The sequence below is a fragment of the Salmo trutta genome, chromosome 38 (assembly GCF_901001165.1).
Source record: "Salmo trutta chromosome 38, fSalTru1.1, whole genome shotgun sequence".
Taxonomy (NCBI): Eukaryota; Metazoa; Chordata; class Actinopteri; order Salmoniformes; family Salmonidae; genus Salmo; species Salmo trutta.
This window is the reverse complement of record NC_042994.1, coordinates 20,623,808-20,645,350: the sequence shown is the minus strand read 5'-3', so window position 1 is coordinate 20,645,350 and position 21,543 is coordinate 20,623,808. Positions and strand designations below refer to the sequence as shown.

The 21,543-nt window shown below is 41.9% G+C and overlaps 1 protein-coding gene across 4 annotated transcripts in view; it reads left to right on the top strand.

Moving 5' to 3' along the window:
• The window catches only part of mark1 (MAP/microtubule affinity-regulating kinase 1), a 102,032-nt gene that overhangs the window by 13,592 nt on the left and 66,897 nt on the right, over positions 1-21,543 (top strand). For all 4 annotated transcript variants that reach the window (XM_029739375.1, XM_029739377.1, XM_029739373.1 and 1 more), the window contains exons 2-3: positions 5,090-5,293; positions 13,422-13,475. In XM_029739375.1, coding sequence (XP_029595235.1) covers positions 5,090-5,293; positions 13,422-13,475 — 258 coding nt within the window. The remainder of the gene's footprint in view (positions 1-5,089; positions 5,294-13,421; positions 13,476-21,543) is intronic.

Below are 21,543 nucleotides of genomic sequence, written 5' to 3'. Positions count from 1 at the left end.
TCCCTCATGCTGAGCACTTGTTGGCTGCTTTTCCTTCACTTTACGGTGCAACTCATCCCAAACCATCTCAATTGGGTTGACGTCAGGTGATAATGGAGGCCAGGTCATCTGATGCGGCACTCATCACTCTCCTTCTTGGTCAAATAGCCCTTACACAGCCTGGAGGTGTGTGGGGGTCATTGTCCTGTTGAGAAACAAATGATAGTTCCACTAAGGGCAAAATAGATAGGATGGCGTATCGCTGCACAATGCTGTGGTAGCTATGCTGGTTTAGTGTGCCTTGAATTCTAAATAAATCACAGACAGTGTCACCATCAAAGCACCTCCTCCATGCTTCATGGTGTTAACCACACATCCAGAGATCATCCATTCGCCTACTCGGCGTCTCACAAAGACACGGCGGTTTTAAGGCAGCTTCTTTACGCAACATGCCACTTGTCAGAAATGTCCTACAGGTTACTAGAAGGACCGGTAGTTAGGTAGCTGAGAGTTGAATATGAGAGTAGATAGTAGGATTTCTTACTCATTTTGATTTAAAAGACCAAGCTGATCCTAGATCAGGGCCCATATCCACAAAGTGTGTCAGATTAGGAGTGCTGATAAAGGATCAGTTTTGTCTTCTAGAACACAATGGATAAAATTGAGTCGTCGGGACCTGATCCGAGATCGATTTATTTTTTTTATTTTTTATTTTTTATTTATTTATTTAAATGGCCACATGCGGCGAATACAACAGATGTAGACCTTACCGTGAAGTGCTTACTTACAAGCCCTTAACCAACAATGCAGTTCAATAAATAGTTAAGAAAATATTTACTAAATAAACTAAAGTAAAAAAATTCTAAGTAGCACTAATAAAATAACGAGGCTATATACTACTAGATAATAAACGGGGGGGGGGGGGGGTCAGTCAATGTAAATAGTCTGGGTGGCCTTTTGATGAATTGTTCAGCAGTCTTATGGCTTGGGGGTAGAAGCTTTTAAGGAGCCTTTTGGACCTACACTTGGTGCTCTGGTACCGCTTGCCGTACGGTAGCAGAGAGAACAGTGTAAAGACTTGGAAGACTGGAGTCTTTGACAATTTTTAGGGCCTTCCTCTGTGAACGCCTGGTATAGAGGTCCTGGATGGCAGGAAGCTTTGCCCCAGTGATGTACTGGGCCGTACCAACTACCCTCTGTAGCGCCTTATGGTCAGATGCCGAGCAGTTGCCATACCAGGCGGTGATGCAATCGGTTAGGATGCTCTTGATGGTGCAGCTGTAGAACCTTTTGAGGATCTGGGGACCCATGCCAAATCTTTTCAGTCTCCTGAGGGGAAAGGCGTTGTCGTGCCTTCTTCACGACTGTCTTGTTGTTTGGACCATGATAGTTTGTTGGTGATGTGGACACCAACTCTCGACCTACTCCACTACAGCCCCGTCAATGTTAATGGGGGCCTGTTTGGCCCTCTTTTTCTTGTAGTCCATTCCTATTCTTAGATGCTTTATGAATACAGGCTCAGGAGTGAAGGTAGTAGGACCTGAGAGCTTCATTTTACCTTTAGTGATCAAACCAGACCCTTGAGTGGCAGACGAGGAAGGAGAATTCAGAAAAACGTGTGTTACAAAACACAATGTTCTGTTGCTAGGGCTTAGCGAGCCATGCAAGCGTGAACGAGCGAGCAAGTTGAGCAGAAATAAGTGGCGAACGGCTAAAAGCAAGGGCAAACACCAAAAATGCCCCTAACCCCCATTCAGAAGGTAGGCATCATGAATTATCTGGATGGAAAGAATTGGTTAAAACAACAATGGGCTCTGGTGCCGTGTAATGGGCTGATTTTTGAAAACAAACCATCCATCAAACATCTGATTTAATTAGACTAAATAGGTGTTATAATACAGTAATGAAACGAGAGGAAGCGTGGTTTGCGAATCCTCAACTTTCTGGTTGGTTATTATATTACCACTATACAGTAAAATGCTGTCATTATGATAATATTGTTGATTATAATACTTTGCCATGGTGTTAAGCAGTTCCCAACTTCACCTATTTTTTTTTGACTATATCAGTCTGTTTGTATAATGATATGCTTTCCATTTTTATTGAAGGGAGTTGCCACTGTCCCTCGTCTATCCCTCTGTTTCTCATATTTTTGTCTGGGTTGATTGTTAATGGTAGCCCACATATGGATGTGACTAGTACTGTGTTGATATTGCTCACAAAGTAGACCACAACTGCACAAGGCTCCTGCCAAAGGATGGAGAATAAAAAAGCAATAACAGTGCTCCACCTCTATACGCTGCTGTCACTTGTTTTAGTTGTGCAGCCCCACCTGTTTTTATGATTTTTAAGGAATGACCTATAATACGGAATTCATCACTCCCCTTCTGAAGTAGACACTCCTGGACAACACCCCACAAATTGGATTTTACGCCACTCCCTTCAGTCGTCAGTCGCTAAATGATCTGTGAGGTCTGCCCACCACCGTCCCTTTCCCATCTGCTGTGACGAACGTGTCAAGGCTAACGGTTAATAGCTAACAGCTAACGACGACTCCTGCGTTTGGCCCAAGGCCACATCTCCTCTCCAGATGTATTACATTTAGTTAGTGTAACTCCATTAGTTAGTTAGTGGCGGGTTATGGGTCGTCTTGTTTGTTCTATCATTACCGTAATTTACCACCTTGTGTCCCCAAGTACGACAGTGCTGCCCTATCTTTTAGGCAAGGTTTTCCTAGGACAAACACTCACCAGTGATGAATTACTCCAGTGAGAGAGTCCTGGGATGTATTCACTAGGAAACAAACGGAAGCAAATGGGCCGAAAAATGTTTTCGATACCTGTGCATTAATGAATTGGGCCCCAGCATTGGCAGCCTGGGTACAGAAACGTCTAGGCGTATTGGTGTTTTTATTGTACAGCTGTTTGCAACAAAACATATTTTATTACTTGGACATCTGTGTCCTCAGTTGTTAACAAGAAATGGTAGCTAATCATGCTAACTAACGTCTGTTCTAGATGGTAGCTCTGGGCTTCTAGTGTTGAAATGATATGGAGAATAGGTCTGGCTCTCTGTTAGACATAAAATGCAGTCAGGATCTGATTTGAGTTTTTCCGACTTCAACTAAAATAAAAGGTGAATGGCAGTGCTACAAAGTGCTAAGAACTCAGTGTGGCGCAAGGAGAAGTATGGTCATGACAAATATCTGCGCTTCTCGGCAGCTTAAATGTACTTTCCCAGTTGTTACAGGGTTAATCCCCGACACTCCTTCCCTGTTACGTTGTTATGAAGCCATAGGCATATCATTGTAGTTCATCTCATTCCTATTTCATAATTTGATTGTGCAGTATATCAGTATACTATGATCCCACTGCTTATGTGTACGGTGACATTCAAGCAAGCTGAAAATGGCTTCACATTTCGGTGGCATCAGTCCATCAAAATGTCAAGACCAGAGGCACATAATCTGAATTCATCTGTAACAGGAGCTGTGTGCTGAGAGGTTTGTGCCCAGTAGCAATGTCTTTGAGGGAAAAGAAATCTAGAAACTCCATGTATTTGCTATTGGGAAGAAATGTTTACTTTTGAAAGCAAATTAGATGTGCACTATACACACTGGATAAAACTATATGTTTGCTTAACTACTACATTGATGTATAATTGCGTCACTAACGAACACATGAGTCACTAATTTCTGTGGTTGCAAAAAAGTTTTGTTGGATAATGTCAAGGAAGTTAAGGCATCACACATGGGCCACCTCGGAAGTAGACGCTGACACCTCAATTCTTGCTACGCATGCTGAGGGTACAGCTGACAGGGTTTCAAAGTAAACAGTCAGATCACATATCCAGGTTAGAAGTCCAAGGTCAACAAGTTGAGATCTAGTAACTCAATTTGTTTTGGTATTGCGACCTCACCCTGTGAAAAAGGTGCTAGAATCAACAGCCAGTGTTTTTTACTTTTTATTTGGGCTTATTACAGTCTCTTTAAATTCGGTCTGAAGTACTATAAAATAAAAAGTCAATCTGAAGTATGGTTTGAAGTGAATTGAAATGCATCGGAGCTATTGGGAAGTTCAGGAAAACGTCAGGGAAGATCATCACGCAATTGTGTATGATCTGTGTGGAAAAGAACATGACTTTCAATGTGATGCTTCCAACTGGCAACACATTTTCATGCGAATACTCTAAAATCTGCATAAAAACAATGTGCATGTTTCCATCAAATTGACTTGTTGAGGATTAAAGCTGTGCATGATGATGTAGTTCACATGAAAATAGTTTGTTAAAATTCCCATGTACCGAATGAAAAATACAAGTTAAATGGGTTTCCATCGCATTTTCAACTGCACTGATAGTTTTGTCACTAAAATGTTGCATTATAGGCTATAGCGAATGGGGCCACTGGTTTTGTTATGGACAAAAGAACATGATTATTTGTCAAACGGAAACCAAGCATCGATCATTCTGACACCAGAATAAGACCGTCAATATTTATTGGAAAGGAGCATGAAGCTCATCACCGTGCACTTGGCCTCGTTGATGAGCCCAAGTGTTCATCGTAACTTATTTCATCAGTAGCCTAATAAACTGCATGCTTTCCCGAATTGTAGTAGGAGGACCACACAACATATCATCACGTGACTTCACGTTTACTTTGATATGATGGTTATTATAATCGATATTTGCTCATAAAAGCGTTTCCATTGCCATTTCTCGCGTAATTTTACCGACACGCATAGATCCCACCTCTTGTCTAACCTGTTTTGTTTTGTCGACATTTGAAAAACTTTACAGTAACATTTTCTGTTTCCATCAGGCTTGTCGTGATTAGTTTTTTTTTTTATCTGACATACTTTTACTGGATGGAAACCTGGTTTATGTAGCAGATATAGTATTGCTAGCTGTTTAGCTTTGTGACTGTGTATAAGAGACGTGCATGTTGCTGGTGGAAAGCTGGTCTGGTCGTAATGCCTCCGCCTCTGATGTTTGAATCTGGCCTACTCCCCTTTGACACAACCTCTATCGTTCCACATCTATCTGTTCAATAAAAATACATATTTTTTAAACAGACACGTTGTTCATCTCCACACATGTCACGTTCTTACAGCACACTTCTGTGGAGGGCTACCAGGAGCCCCCGGCCCCGCCGGCCAAGTCGGGGAGTCGGCACAGCCTGCCGAGATGTCGGAACTCTGTGGCGTCCACGACGGAGGAGCAGCCACACATCGGGAACTACCGGCTGCTCAAGACCATTGGCAAGGGGAACTTCGCCAAAGTCAAGCTGGCCCGGCATATACTGACAGGACGAGAGGTACGTTTCCTCCGTTATGAATTTGTCACTGTCATTTAGCAAATTGGTCTTTTTGTGATTCCTTTTCTTTTAGGACTGATTACTTAGACAAAGATTAACCCAGGCGTAACCAGTGTCTGTTTTCAATTTAAATGTGGCTATAGATACTTATACTGAACAAAAATATAAATGCAACATGTGAAGTGTTGGTTTCATGAGCTGAAATAAAAGATCTCAAAAGTGTTACATATGCACAAAAAGCTTATTTCCCTCAAATTTTGTTAGTGAGCATTTCTCCTTTGCAAAGATACTCCATCCATCTGACAGGTGTGGCATATCTAGAAGCTGATTAAACAGCATGATCATTACGCAGCTGCACCTTGTGCTGGAGACAATAAAAGGCCATTAACATGTACAGTTTTCCACACAACACAATGCCACAGATATCTCCAAGTTTTGAGGTAGTGTGCAATTGGCATGCTGACTGCAGGAATGTTTCACCAAATCTGTTGTCATAATTTATCTACCATAAGCCAACGTTGTTTTGGAGAATTTGGCAGTATGTCCAACCGTCCTCACAACCGCAGATCACGTGAAACCACGCCAGCTCAGGACCTCCACATCTGGTTTCTTCACCTGCAGGATCATCTGATACCAGTCACACGGGCAGCTGATGAAACTGAGGAGTATTTCTGTCTGTAATAAAGCACTTTTGTGGAGGAAAACTAATTCGGATTGGCTCCCCAGTGGCTGGGCCTATGCCCTCCCAGGCCCAACCATGGCTGCGCCCCTGCCCAGTCATGTGAAATCCATAGATTAGGGCCTAACAAATTCATTTCAATTGACTGATTTCCTTTTGAGCTGTAACTGAGTAAAATCATTGAAATTGTTGCATGTTGAGTTTTTCTATTTTTGTTCAGGATAGATTCCCCACAACAGACAATTAGAACAGATAATCAAATGGTTTTTTGATCAAAAGACTGTAAAAACACCATCAAATCAGCTCCAGTTAATTTTGAAAGTCTTTCCACGCATAATATGTATGTAAGCAAGGTTTGAAGTTATGTTTTAGTCATATTATATCTGTTTTATAATTATTTGTAATTATGTTCCGGCCCCGTGACCATCCGCTTAAGAAACAATTGGCCCTCGGCTAAATCTAATTCATGATCCCTGTTCTAAGAGGTCATGTTGATTCTATCTCTTGAGTGTATTATTTTAAATGCCTAAACAGAAAATTACCCAGTTTTCCTTCTTTCGAATTGGTCTCAAGCGCGTGGCATGTCAAGTTTGTTGCTGTTATTGACCTTGTTGGAAATTGCATGTGTCTGTCTTGTTTCGTACACTCACGGAAATATTTAGACATTGAATTCATGCCAACAGCTTAGCGATTCCATGTAAAGACTTGAGGTGTGGAGTTCCTAACATTTTTACATTGTTTGCATGTCCAAATTTCTCTGGATTTTTGCTTTATGGGCTCAACAACTGAGTGAATCTTGAGAAATACAGTACTGAAGTACTGTCCCATATCTCTTTGAAAGCAGATGTTAACCTCTACGGGCTAGGGGGCAGCATTGAGAATTTTGGAAAAAATATGTGCCCATTTTTAACTGCCTCCTACACCAACTCAGAAGCTAGAATGTGCATATTATTGTTCAGGTTTGGATAGAAAACACCCTAAAGTTTCTAAAACTGTTTGAATGGTGTCTGTGAGTATAACAGAACTCATTTGGCAGGCAAAACCCTGAGACAGATTCTGACAGGAAGTGGATACCTGATGTGTTGAATTGACTTTAAGCCTATGCCATTGAAAAACAAAGGGGCTGAGGAATGTTTTGGCACTTCCCATTGCTTCCACAAGATGTCCCCAGCCTTTACAAAGTGTTTTGAGTCTTCTACTCTGAGATCTGACCGAACAAGAGCCATGGAACGGTGATGGCCCATTAGACACCTGGCGCGCCAGTTCATGTTGGGTACTCTCATTCCGAAACGTTTTAAAAGAGAACCCAATCGTCCGCCTTGAATTTTATTCATGTTCTGGTTAAAAAAGGCCCTAATGATTTATGCGATACAACGTTTGACATGTTTGAACGAACGTAAATATATTTTTTCCGTTTGTGAAGTGAAGTCCGGCTGGCTTAGATCATGTGCTAACAACACAGAGCTTTTTGGACATGAATGATGAGCTTTTTTGAACAAAACTACATTCGTTATGGACCTGGGATTCCTGGAAGTGACATCTGATGAAGAGAATCAAAAGGTAATGGATTATTTACATAGTATTTTCGATTTGTGGTGCAACGTGGCGTTGGTGGATGGAGCGAGACATGATGTCCCAGATGTGCTCAATTGGATTCAGGTCTGGGGAACGGGCGGGCCAGTCCAGCTGTAAGCACAACCTCCACCTGTGGAAGTCGGGCCCTCATACCACCCTCATGGAGTCTGTTTCTGACCGTTTGAGCAGACACATACACATTTGTGGCCTGCTGGAGGTCATTTTGCAGGGCTCTGGCAGTGCTCCTCCTTGCACAAAGGCGGAGGTAGCGGTCCTGCTGCTCGGTTGTTGCCCTCCTACGGCCTCCTCCACGTCTCCTGATGTACTGGCCTGTCTCCTGGTAGCGCCTCCATGCTCTGGACACTACGCTGACAGACACAGCAAACCTTCTTGCCACAGCTCGCATTGATGTGCCATCCTGGATGAGCTGCACTACCTGAGCCACTTGTGTGGGTTGTAGACTCCGTCTCATGCTACCACTAGAGTGAAAGCACCGCCAGCATTCAAAAGTGACCAAAACATCAGCCAGGAAGCATAGGAACTGAGAAGTGGTCTGTGGTTACCACCTGCAGAACCACTCCTTTATTGGGGGTGTCTTGCTAATTGCCTATAATTTCCACCTGTTGTCTATTCCATTTGCACAACAGCATGTGGAATTTATTGTCAATCAGTGTTGCTTCCTAAGTGGACAGTTTGATTTCACAGAAGTGTGATTGACTTGGAGTTACATTGTGTTGTTTAAGTGTTCCCTTTATTTTTTTACACCTTTTATTTAACCTGTTAGGGACAGATGTTCCGCTAGCGGAACGCCTCACCAATATCCAATGGTATAGAGTGGCGCGAATTACAAATACGTCAAAAATGCAAAAACTTCAATTTTTCAAACATGACTATTTTACACCATTTTAAAGACAAGACTCTCCTTTATCTAACCACATTGTCCGATTTCAAAAAGGCTTTACAGCGAAAGCAAAACATTAGATTATTTCTGTCTGGGTACTCTGCTGACATAATCAGACACCCATTTTTTCAAGCTAGCATATAATGTCACAAAAAACAAAACCACAGCTAAATGCAGCACTAACCTTTGATCTTCATCAGATGACACTCCTAGGACATTATGTTATACAATATATGCATGTTTTGTTCAATCAAGTTCATATTTATATCAAAAACCAGCTTTTTACATTAGCATGTTTTGTTCAGAACTAGCATACCCACCGCAAACTTCCGGTGAATTTACTAAATTACTCACGATAAACGTTCACAAAAAACATAACAATTTATTTAGAATTATAGTTCCAGAACTCCTTTATGCAATCGTGGTGTCCGATTTTAAAATAGCTTTTTGGTGAAAGCACATTTTGCAATATTCTGAGTAGATAGCCCGGCCATCATGGCTAGCTATTTTGACACCCACCAAGTTTGGCACGCACCAAACTCGGATTTACTATAAGAAAAATTGGATTACCTTTGCTGTTCTTCGTCAGAATGCACTCCCAGGACTTCTACTTCAACAACAAATGTTGTTTTGGTTCCAAATAATCCATAGTTATATTCAAATAGCTCCGTTTTGTTCGTGCGTTCAAGCCACTATCCGAAGGGTGACGCGCGGACGCGTATCGTGACAAAAAAATTCAAAATATTCAATTTCCGTACTTCGAAGCATGTCAAACGCTGTTTAAAATCAATTTTTATGCGATTTTTCTCGTAAAATAGCGATAATATTCCAACCGGGAGACGTTGTATCCGTTCAAACACTGAAAGAAGAAAATGGAATCGTCACATGCATGCGCACGCCAGTGCCATTGTTCTCAGAAGTACCACTCTCCAAAACCCCTACTGTTTTTCGCCCAGAGACTGCAGAGTTATCATTCCACGTTCTGGTGCCTTCTGAGAGCCAATGAAAGCCTTAGAAAATGTCACGTTACAGCAGAGATCCTGTATTTTTGATAGCTCAAGGTTCGAGTTGCCAAACGTCTGCCTCAACCTTAATGACTTGGAGAAGATCTGTAAAGAGGAGTGGGACAAAATCCCTCCTGAGATGTGTGCAAACCTGGTGGCCAACTACAAGAAACGTCTGACCGCTGTGATTGCCAACAAGGGTTTTGCCACCAAGTACTAAGTCATGTTTTGCAGAGGAGTCAAATACTTATTTCCTTCATTAAAATGCAAATCAATTCATAACATTTTTGACATGCATTTTTCTGGATTGTTTTGTTGTTATTCTGTCTCTCACTGTTCAAATAAACCTACCATTAAAATTAGACTGATCATTTCTTTGTCAGTGGGCAAATCTACAAAATCAGCAGGGGATCAAATACTTTTTTCCCCTCACTGTAGGAGTACCTGTTTCTTTGTTAACCGCTCAACACAGAATAGCCACATGCGAGCACTCCCTCAAGAGTGCTAGCAAGATCAGGGCCTAACATAAGGACAACTCAGATTATGCTATTTTGTTCTTGCTCTTCATATCATGTTTCTTTAGATTTGTGTAAAATTAATAATGGATTTATTGTGATGGTGTAGGCTATATTAAATTGATTTATTAGACTTTGTAAAATGTAGATGTTCCAAAAGTCTGCATCAGTGGCTTGTAGGCTATGCTCAAATGTGTTTTATGTTTAATTAACGTGAGACCGGCAGTTATTTGCTTGGCAATCAAAGGCTCACAAAATGTCATGACTGCCACAGCCCTAGTAGTGAGTGCATACATTTTCATATGTTTTGTACTGGTCCCCGGTGGGAATCAAACCCACAACCCTGGTGTTGCAAGCGCCATGCTCTACTAACTGAGCCGACTGGCTATGGTGCACTGGTCTGCGTAGACTCCAGTCCTGGACGAGACATGTTTTATTTAGTGCAGTGTTTGGACAATTAATAAACGCACAGCCGCTTTCCCACTCTATATTGCTGTAGATAATTATTTTTTTTTTAATGCCTTTTTATATGTAATTTCCAAACATTCTAAGAATTTATGAAAATGACTAAGTGGTTGCTTATCAGAACTTTTTTTTTAAAATAGTGTCATTCTCCTGGGGGTGTATATGAACATTATTTTAATACGATTTGATGTTGCTAAAATGCTGTCAGCTTTTTTAAGACAAATCAAGAGTTGGCAAGATATGGCTGCACTGGTTGACCTCAACCACTCAACAATTCTTTCAGTGTTGACCAAAACCTCACCGCATTTTAAAAAGTGGAAATAACTTTGGCTGGGTACTCTGACCCAGCATGAGCCACAGTATAAGTTAAATTATTGATGCAATGTACGTCAGTACTCTCGCCAGAGTGTTGAGGGAGATGTTACGTGTGAAATCAAACATTCCGGTATGCCTACTCAGAGATTGGCTGATAGGATGCGAATGCTTATGGTCTCGTGAGCCTGCTGTTTCTACCCGGTAATGGTGTCCGATTTTCATATCCATATTTCAGAAGACGAGGCACTGTTCTTTGCATAGGAGGTATATTCTACGGTGCCTATGATTTGTATTGTGCTAGTGTCATATCCTATCCCAAAAATGATTGTTCGTTGATTATAGTGATTATGGTTAATTGTAGTCTTGGAGACTGATGCAACCTTTCTCAGTGACGCTTTAAAATGATCTATGGCACACTGGGGTGTACGAGAAGAATTTCATATGCGTCTTTAAAGTCACAATCTGTAACTTTCACCTCAAGTGCAGCAGCAGCCCTTTTGAGTGGTTTATAATTTGTGGGGGTGGATCTGGGTAAATGAAACAGCTAGTGAGTTATTATAGTGTATTTTTAAATGATGCTTTTGCTGAGGAGTTTGTACACCAACACAGGCCCAAATAAATCACCTTATTCCTCCTCTCAATTCCACTTTATGAAGCAGTTAATATTTTGCACCAGGAGGACAAAACAGCAGCACTGCACCAGCTCAGATTTGAACCAACTCCAAGATTTGAACTCTGATTCATTGTCCTTAAAACCTCTTATGGATCTCTTCACGCGCCAATCCCTTTAGCGGGATCGATTTGACAACATCCAGTGAAATTGCAGAGCGCCAAATTCAAACTACAGGAATATCAATATTTAACATTCACAAAAATATGAGTGTAATACATCAAAATAAAGCTTAACTTCTTGTTAATCCAGCCGCTGTCAGATTTCAAAAAGGCTTTACGGCGAAGGCAGACCATGCGATTATCTGAGGACAGCAGCCCGCATACAAACACATGAAAATAATTTTTCGATCAGGCAGGTGCGACACAAAAGTTAGAAATAACGATATAATAAATGCCTTACCTTTTTAAAGATCTTCTTCTTTTTGCAATCCCAAATGTCTGTGACACAATGAATGGTCGTTTTGTTCGATAAATTCTTTCTTTATATCCCCAAAATGTCCATTTATTTGGCGTGTTTGATTCAGAAATACACCGGTTCCAACTGGCCCAACATGACTACAAAGTATCTAATAAGTTACCTGTATACTTGGTTCAAACAACGTTCCCAATCCAACCTCGGGTATCCTAAAATGTAAATAATCGATCAAATTTAAGACGGGATAAACTGTTTCTAATACCGGATTAAAAACAACTTTGAAGCGCGTTCCTGTTCACGCGCACCAAAATAGTAGGGACCTTCAGAGTGATACATGGAATGAATAGCCCTACTTCTTCATTTCTCAAAAGAAAAACATTGACCAATTTCTAGACTGTTGACATCTAGTGAAAGCCATAGGAACTGCAACCAGGTTCTTCATAAATAGGGTTTCCCATAGAAAACCAATAACCAAATCAGTTATTTTATACTCAGACATTATTTTAACAGTTTTAGAAACTTTAGTGTTGTCTATCCAAATCTACCAATCATATGCATATCCTAGCTTCTGGGCCTGAGTAACAGGCAGTTTACTTTGGGTACACTTTTCATCCGGACATCAAAATACTGCCCCCGAGCCTTAAGTTTAAAGCAGCCACAGTCAAATTAAGGAGTGTCGCTTTAACTGTTGGACATAACTTGTCTCTTTTGAATGGTTAATCTTAGAAATTATGGATCGACACGAGCCTCTGGTCTAGACCTTGATAGATGAAATTGGCCGCCTACCGCCTTACACTATGAGCATGTAGGCAGATCGGCATCACGTCCGAGGCTTCCTTTTAAGATCCCTCACTCAGTGGCCAGGATACATTTTTATTTACCAATATGAAAGGAACCAACAGAGCCTGTGTAGACCTCAGCAGTCATCTCTAGACATTTCTAAGACCAGTCTCGCTTGAAATTATTGTTGAGGAAAGTCATTACAACCACCATCTCTGTGTGTGGGGCTGGCGGGTGTCACTGTGTCTGTTGGTGTGTGCATCCAAATTACATTCTCATACTGTCCTCCATTCAAAACGTTCATCAGTTTGTGCATTTGCAGCTTTCATAACAGGGACAGCGTTTATCTATTTTGTTTCGCCGGCAGACTGCAAGAATTGGGCCTGAATAGATTTTCAATTTTGAGCTCAAGTTACCCAACCCAAGGCTGTCGAATCTGCACTCTGGCGACTTGATCCCCCTTTTCTGAGGAAAGCACACCTCGTGTGGTGCTAACCATGATGCTAAATGACCATTTAATCATAACTTTCTGGCTGTATCCTAATGGCCCCATATTCCCTGTATAGTGCAGTACCTTTGACCAGGGCCCATAAGGCACTGATCAAAAGTAGTGCACTATAGAGGGAATATGGTGCAATTTGTGACACAGCCTCTCTCTCGGAAGCTCCTCAGACTCCGGTAAACCTGGGTCAGGATTAGAGGATCAAAACCTTCCATTGTCAAACACAAAATGGGTGATGTCACAGGGCTTTGGCCTGATGTGATTGGTGTGTAATGTCTATTTCTTGTTTGTCTCTGCTTCCAAAGGTTGCCGTGAAGATAATAGACAAAACACAGTTGAACCCCACTAGTCTACAGAAGGTAAGGCCTCACATTCAAACTTATCTTTCTCTCTCCCTTTTTCTCTTCTTTCTTCTCTGATCCCCTCTCTCGCTCTCTATGTTAAACATGGTCTATGATGGGTCACGTCAGCACAGAGATCAGATGATATCTATACAGCCTCCCTTTTGGGTTTTGCGTCAGATACCGGATGACATTGTGTAAGAGAGACCAGAGCCACACAAGGGCCATGCTCATTAACTTTTTCTAAGACCATTGGTTTAAACCATTGGTCTTAAATGGCTAGCTGCTATCTTTTCTTATAGGCCAACCTGGCAAAATTAGCCACGATGCTGGGGCCGTCTAGCTGAGCAGATAATTATATCCGGTAACTAAATCCTTAGCAGCCAATTAAAATTGTCGACGTAGTTGGACCTGATTCCAACACTTTTTCACTAAAGCATCCTTACCAGAAATCCCCTGCACGTTCTGATAATCCAATGCACTACATCCCATGCAAATGTGTCTTGACAATTAACTCAGTGAACGGTGCCTAGTTTCTGATCTATCTATCACAACTTGCGCTGTAATTTTGAATCCCCATCATCACTTTTCCTTTTGAAATGTAAACTAACATTCATTGATGTATTGTGTTGAAGAAAAACAATTCTGTCATCACCATGAAAATGAAGTTTTTAAGAATGAATTCCATAAGGAAATACATGTATGTCTTCAGCCTTGTTCACAAACACATTGCTAGGACCTAATAATCATACTGCATGGACTATGCCACCGAACAGTCGACAAGACCACCATCCTCTTCAATCTTTTTATGATGGATGTAGATACGAATATAAATGCTCACTGCTTCGTACACATTCGTGCTTTTACGTGATTTTTATTTTAAGAGGATTATGCAAGAACATTGGTATGTATGCGGAAACGTGCCTTTTCAATTTTGTGTAACATCAGTACAGTAGCCTAGTCAAGGAAGCATCATTCAAAATACACTAAGTTGACAAAACATTAGAGACACTTGCTTTCTGTGACACTGGCCAGGTGAAAGCTATGATCCCTTATTGATGTCACATGTTAAATCCACTTCATTCAGTGTAGATGAAGGGGAGAAGCTTGGTTAAAAAAATATTTTTAAGCCTTGAGACATGGATAGTGTATGTGTGCCAGTAACCACATTTCCATCCAACCATTTCATGCGGATGAATTACCTGACGCATAAAACAAGTCACGATGGGGCTCATGGAAACATGTTATGCCTGTACAATTTTATAAATGCCAACAATTTGTTTGTTCGACATGGTGGGATCTTTTTGTTGGTAAAATAAATATGCGAGAAATGGCGGCGGAAATGCCTTTCTGTGCAAATATTGGTATAATAACCATCATATTGAAGTAAACTTGGAGTCACGCGATATGTTGTGTGGTCCTCCCACTACGACTCGGGGAAAGCATGCAGTTTATTAGATAACAGATCAAATAAATTAAGATGAACTTCCCTGGGTGGCCAGTGTGCAAGATAATGAATATGACATTGAATATATAAATATCAAGGTTCTTATTCTGGTGACATGATGATTGATGCTTGGCTGCCATTTGACAAATACAAGTAATTACCGCTCTTATCCATAATAATCTCAATGTAGGTAGCCTCCCAGCACTGAATCTGTGAGCTGTTGGCTAGAGCGCATGTGACAACACCAGAGTGGGGACATTTGCTATATAATGCTCCAGATTTGTGACAAAACCATCAGTTACAAATGCGATGGAAACACATTTAACTTAAATTCCCATGTCCCTAATGAAAACTATAACAAAAGTTACTTATGTGCAATACGTCATCACGCATAGCCTTTTATCTGCAAAAAGTCTGTTTGATGGAAACCTCTCTGGTGGGAAAATGCAGATTTGAGAATATTTGCATAAATCTGTGGCAAATTGGATGGAGGGTGAATGGGCAATACAAAATATTGAATTGCCTTTGAACGGGGTATGTAAGTAGGTGCCAGACACACTGGTTTGAGTATCAAGAACTGCAATGCAAGTTTTTCACACCCAACTGTTTCCTGTGTGACTCAAGAATGGTCCACCACCCAAAGGACATCAAGCCAACTGGGCACAACTGTGGGAAGCATTGGAGTCAACATGGGCCATCATCCCTGTGAAATGCTTTTGACACCTTGTAGAGTCCATGCCTAGACAAATTGAGGCTGTTCTGAGGGAAAAAGGGGTGCAACTCAATAGTAGGAAGTTGTTCCTAATGTTCTGTACACTATATATTGGCACACTCCACTTACCAAGACAAATGGTAACAAACTAAACCAAGCAGTTGGCATGCATGACTGTTAGTCACTTTCGATAAAAGCATCTGATAAATGGCATATATTAGTTGGATAGTTTAACTATCTCCATCTAGTGGCCAAGTTGACCCGTTTTAACAATTTCAATTGGATGGTGTCTCTACCGTTTAAGGTCTCTGATAGGTTGATTAATTTTTTTATTTTTTTTACCGGATGTAATTATCTCCTCAGCTGGCCATCCCCAAAATCGTGGCTAATTTTGCCAGGTTGACCTATGAGAAAAGTTGTCAGCTTGCCACCTTTATTTAACCAGGTAGGCTAGTTGAGAACAAGTTCTCATTTGCAACTGCAAGTTCTCATTTGCAACAGAGTTACACATGGAATAAACAAAACATACAGTCAATAATACAGTAGAACAAAAGAAAACAAAGTCTATATACAGTGAGTGCAAATGAGGTAGGATAAGGGAGTTAAGGCAGTGAATAGGCCATGGTGGCGAAGTAATTACAATATAGCAATTAAACACTGGAATGGTAGATGTGCAGAAGATGAATGTGCAAGTAGAGATACTGAGGTGCAAAGGAGCAAGATAAATACAGTATTGGGATGAGGTAGGTAGATAGATGGGCTGTTTACAGATCGGCTATGTGCAGGTACAGTGAGCTGCTCTGACAGCTGGTGCTTAAAGCTAGTGAGGGAGGTAAGAGTCTCCAGCTTCAGAGATTTTTGCAGTTCGTTCCAGTCATTGGCAGCAGAGAACTGGAAGGAAAGATGACCAAAGGAGGAATTGGCTTTGGGGGTGACCAGTGAGATATTCCTGCTGGAGCGCGTGCTACGAGTGGGTGCTGCTATGGTGACCAGTGAGCTGAGATAATGCGGGACTTTACCTAGCAGAGACTTGTAGATGACCTGTAGCCAGTAGATTTGGCGACGAGTATGAAGCGATGGGCAAACAACGAGAGTGTACAGGTCGCAGTGGTGGGTAGTGTATGGGGCTTTGGTGAGAGAACGGATGGCACTGTGATAGACTGCATCCAATTTGTTGAGGAGAGTGTTGGAGGCTATTTTATAGATGACATCACCGAAGTCGAGGATCGGTAGGATGGTCAGTTTTACGAGGGTATTTTTGGCAGCATGAGTGAAGGATGCATTGTTGCGATATAGGAAGCCAATTCTAGATTTAATTTTGGATTGGAGATGCTTAATGTGAGTCTGGAAGGAGAGTTTACAGTCTAACCAGACACCTAGGTATCAGAGCCGTCCAGAGTAGTGATGCTGGACGGGCGGGCAGTGATCGATTGAATAGCATGCATTTAGTTTTACTTGCGTTTAAGAGCAGTTGTAGGCCACGGAAGGTGAGTTGTATGGCATTGAAGCTCGTCTGGAGGTTAGTTAACACAGTGTCCAAAGAAGGGCCAGAGGTATACAGAATGGTGTCGTCTGCGTAGAGGTGGATCAGAGAATCACCAGCAGCAAGAGCAACATCATTGATGTATACCGAGAAGAGAGTCGGCCCAAGAATTGAACCCTGTGGCACCCCCATAGACTGCCAGAGGTCCGGACAACAGGCCCTCCTATTTGACACACTGAACTCTATCAGAGAAGTAGTTGGTAAACCAGGCGAGGCAATCATTTGAGAAACCAAGGCTGTCGAGTCTGCCAATAAGAATGTGGTGATTGACAGAGTCGAAAGCCTTGGCCAGGTCGACGAATACGGCTGCACAGGAATGTCTCTTATCGATGGCGGTTATGATGTCGTTTAGGACCTTGAGCGTGGCTGAGGTGCACCCATGACCAGCTCTGAAACCAGATTGCATAGCGGAGAAGGTATGGTGGGATTCGAAATGGTCGGTAATCTGTTTGTTAACTTGGCTTTCGAAGACCTTAGAAAGACAGGGTAGGATACATATAGGTCTGTAGCAGTTTGGGTCTAGAGTGTCACCCCCTTTGAAGAGGGGGATGACCGCGGCAGCTTTCCAATCTTTGAGAATCTCAGATGATACGAAAGAGGTTGAACAGGCTAGTAATAGGGGTTGCAACAATTTCGGCAGATAATTTTAGAAAGAGAGGGCCCAGATTGTCTAGCCCGGCTGATTTGTAGGGGTCCAGATTTTGCAGCTCTTTCAGAACATCAGTTATCTGGATTTGGGTGAAGGAGAAATGGTGGGGGCTTTGGCGGGTTGCTGTGGAGGGTGCCGGGCAGTTGACCGGGGTAGGGGTAGCCAGGTGGAAAGCATGGCCAGCCGTAGAGAGATGCTTATTGAAATTCTCAGTTATAGTGGATTTATCGGTGGTAACAGTGTTTCTTAGCCTCAGAGCAGTGGGCAGCTGGGAGGAGGTGCTCTTATTCTCCATGGACTTTAGTGTCCCAGAATTTTTTTGAGTTAGTACTACAGGATGCAAATTTCTGTTTTGAAAAAGCTAGCCTTAGCTTTCCCAGCTGCCTGTGTATATTTGTTCCTAACTTCCCTGAAAAGTTGCATATCTCGGGGGCTATTCGATGCTAATGCAGAACGCCACAGGATGTTTTTGTGCTTGTGAAGGGCAGACCGGTCTGGAGTGAACCGAGGACTATATCTATTCCCAGTTTTTGAATGGGGCATGCTTATTTAAGATGGTGAGGAAGGCACTTTTAAAGAATAGCCAGGCATTATCTACTGACGGGATGAGGTCAATGTCATTCCAGGATACCCCGGCCAGGTCGATTTAGAAAGGCCTGCTCGCAGGGAGCGTTTGACAGTGATGAGGGATGGTCGTTTTGGTCGCAGACCCATTACGGATGCAGGCAATGAGGCAGGGATTGCTGAGATCTTGATTGAAAACAGCAGAGGTGTATTTGGAGGGCGAGTTAGTTAGGATGACATCTATGAGGGTGCCCGTGTTTACGGATTTGGGGTTGTATCTGGTAGGTTCATTGATAATTTGTGTGAGATTGAGGGCATGAAGCTTAGATTGTAGGATGGCCAGAGTGTTAAGCATGTCCCAGTTTAGGTCACCAAGTAGCACGAGCTCAAGATAGATGGGGGGCAATTAATTCACATATGGTATCGAGGGCACAGCTGGGGGCAGAGGGAGGTCAGTAGCAAGCGGCAACAGTGAGAGACTTTCTGGAAAGGTGAATTTTTAGAAGTAGAAGCTCGAATTGTTTTGGTACAGACTTGGATAGCCTGCAGAGTTGTGTATTACTATCTTTGCAGTAGATTGCAACACCGCCCCCTTTGGCAGTTCTATCTTGGCGGAAAATGTTATCGTTAGTGATGGCGATTTCAGGGTTTCTGGTGGTTTTGCTAAGCCAGGTTTCATACACGGCTAAGACATCCGGGTTGGCAGAGTGTGCTAAAGCAGTGAGTAAAACAAAGTAAGCTTCTAATGTTAACATGCATGAAACCAAGGCTTTTACGGTTACAGAAATCAACAAATGAGAGCACCTGGGGAGTGGGAGTGGAGCTAGGCACTGCAGGACCTGGATTAACCTCTACATCACTAGAGGAGAAGTAGGATAAGGGTATGGCTAAAGGCTTTACGAACTGGCTGTCTAGCACGTTCGGAACAGAGTAAAAGGAGCCGGTTTCTGGGCACGATAGCATAGATTCAAGGCATAGTGTACGGAGAAAGGTAAGGTAGGATGTGAGTACATTGGAGGTAAACCTAGGCATTGAGTAATGATGAGAGAGAGATAGTCTTTAGAGATGTTTAAACCAGGTAATGTCATCGCATATGTAGGAGGTGGAACAACATGATTGGTTAAGGCATATTGAGCAGGGCTAGAGGCTCTACAGTGAAATAAGACAGTAATCACTAACCAGGAAAGTAATGGACGAGGCATATTGATATTAGAGAGAGGCATGCATCGCCAAGTGAATATATGGGTCCAGTGAGTGGATGGGCTGACAAGGGACACGGTTTAAACCAATGGTCTTCGCAAAAGTTCACGAGTATTGCCCCCCCAGCATTCGTTAAACCTTCCTCCATTTTGGCTCCAAGCCTTCCATAACAACAACATGATATGTATTTTAATTGGATAGTGATGTCACATGACTTTTGCTGCCAATGGAAATTCAACATCTTAAACGTAGTTTAGCCAACTGGGTTTATCTGTGGCTCTGCGAGAGACCAACAGTAAATGCTTATTACCTTTGATGCAGCGCTTCCCTTGGTTCGGAAATGTGTTTGGGCCTATGGCTAGGCCTTGTGATAATTAGAGCAACCTTGTTGTGTCTAGGTCTGATAGGAGGGGTTTAGCCGTAGATAATCTGGGTTTGGTGGAATAGGATTAAGTTTCACCTCGACAGTTGCACCTAGACACTGATCTAACATCAGTTGAGCCATTTTCACCACCTAATTGTCAAAGCTATGACGGGGAGGGTAAGCTGGTCCTAGATCGGTTGTTAATGGAAACGTGTACCTAGAACGGTGTTGGTTGACAGTGTCTTGGTGCGAACTGCACCCTCACTAGATCCCTTCCAGCATAAGTATTTTATTTATATTTTGTCCTGTGTTTTGAAACGTAACGCATCTGGGACACCTGCAAGACCTTTCTCTTTCAAGTAACTTAGCCGTGATACAACAATGAACCTGAACCAAAAGCTTCTGACAGTTCTCCATTTCAAACCCAGTGCTTGTTTGTGAGCTCTCTCAGGGGAAGTGTGCTCGGTTCACTAGAAATACGAGCTTGAAGCGGGAGACAGAGAAGCATACCAGGTCTCCTCTTTTTGCATTGAAATCCAAACACCAAAATCCCCTAGATAGAGCTTTGTCAGGATATGTCATCTGGTGCGGCCTGGGGAATGAAACGTTGGTCATTACAATACCATTATTACAGGTTTACATAGAGGGCTCCTAGCAACGCACACAAAAAACAAGAATTTGTGGGATTGCTGAACTGTAATTTCATAAACTAGCGATTACAGATTTTTATCGAGTAATTCATACATTTATCTTGATTTTGTTGGGAAAAAGACCAAGGGACATGTTATTATCTTAGTGTTTTGGGTATGGGATACAACCGTTCAATAGATGAAGAAAAGTTTGGCATGACGATTGTATAAAATCAATATGTGGGCCTATTTTGTGCCTCAAATATGCTAGGTGTAACTAGCTGGTCTTGTGCTAGGTGTAACTAGCTGGTCAAGTCACCATTGCATTTTCAGCCTTTTAAACTTAGTCCTGCATATCTATATACTGTGGTATATTAAAACCTCTTACATCTAGACGTTCCGCTAGCGGAACACCACTCCAATATCCAATGATGGGGCGAAATACAAACTCCTCGAAAATCCGAATACTTCAATTTTTCAAACATACGACTATTTTACACCATTTTAAAGACAAGACTCTCCTAACCACACTGTCCGATTTCAAAAAGGCTTTACAACCACACTGTCCGATTTCAAAAAGGCTTTACAACGAAAGCAAAACATTAGATTATGTCAGCAGAGTACCCAGCCAGAAATAATCAGACACCCATTTTTCAAGCTAGCATATAATGTCACAAAAACCAAAACCACAGCTAAATGCAGCACTAACCTTTGATGATCTTCATCAGATGACAATCCTAGGACATTATGTTATACAATACATGCATGTTTTGTTCAATCAAGTTCATATTTATATCAAAAACCAAGTTTTTACATTAGCATGTGACGTTCAGAACTAGCATTCCCACCGAACACTTCCGGTGAATTTACTAAATTACTCCCGATAAACGTTAACAAAAAACATAACAATTATTTTAAGAATTATAGATACAGAACTCCTTTATGCAATCGCGGTGTCCGATTTTAAAATAGCTTTTC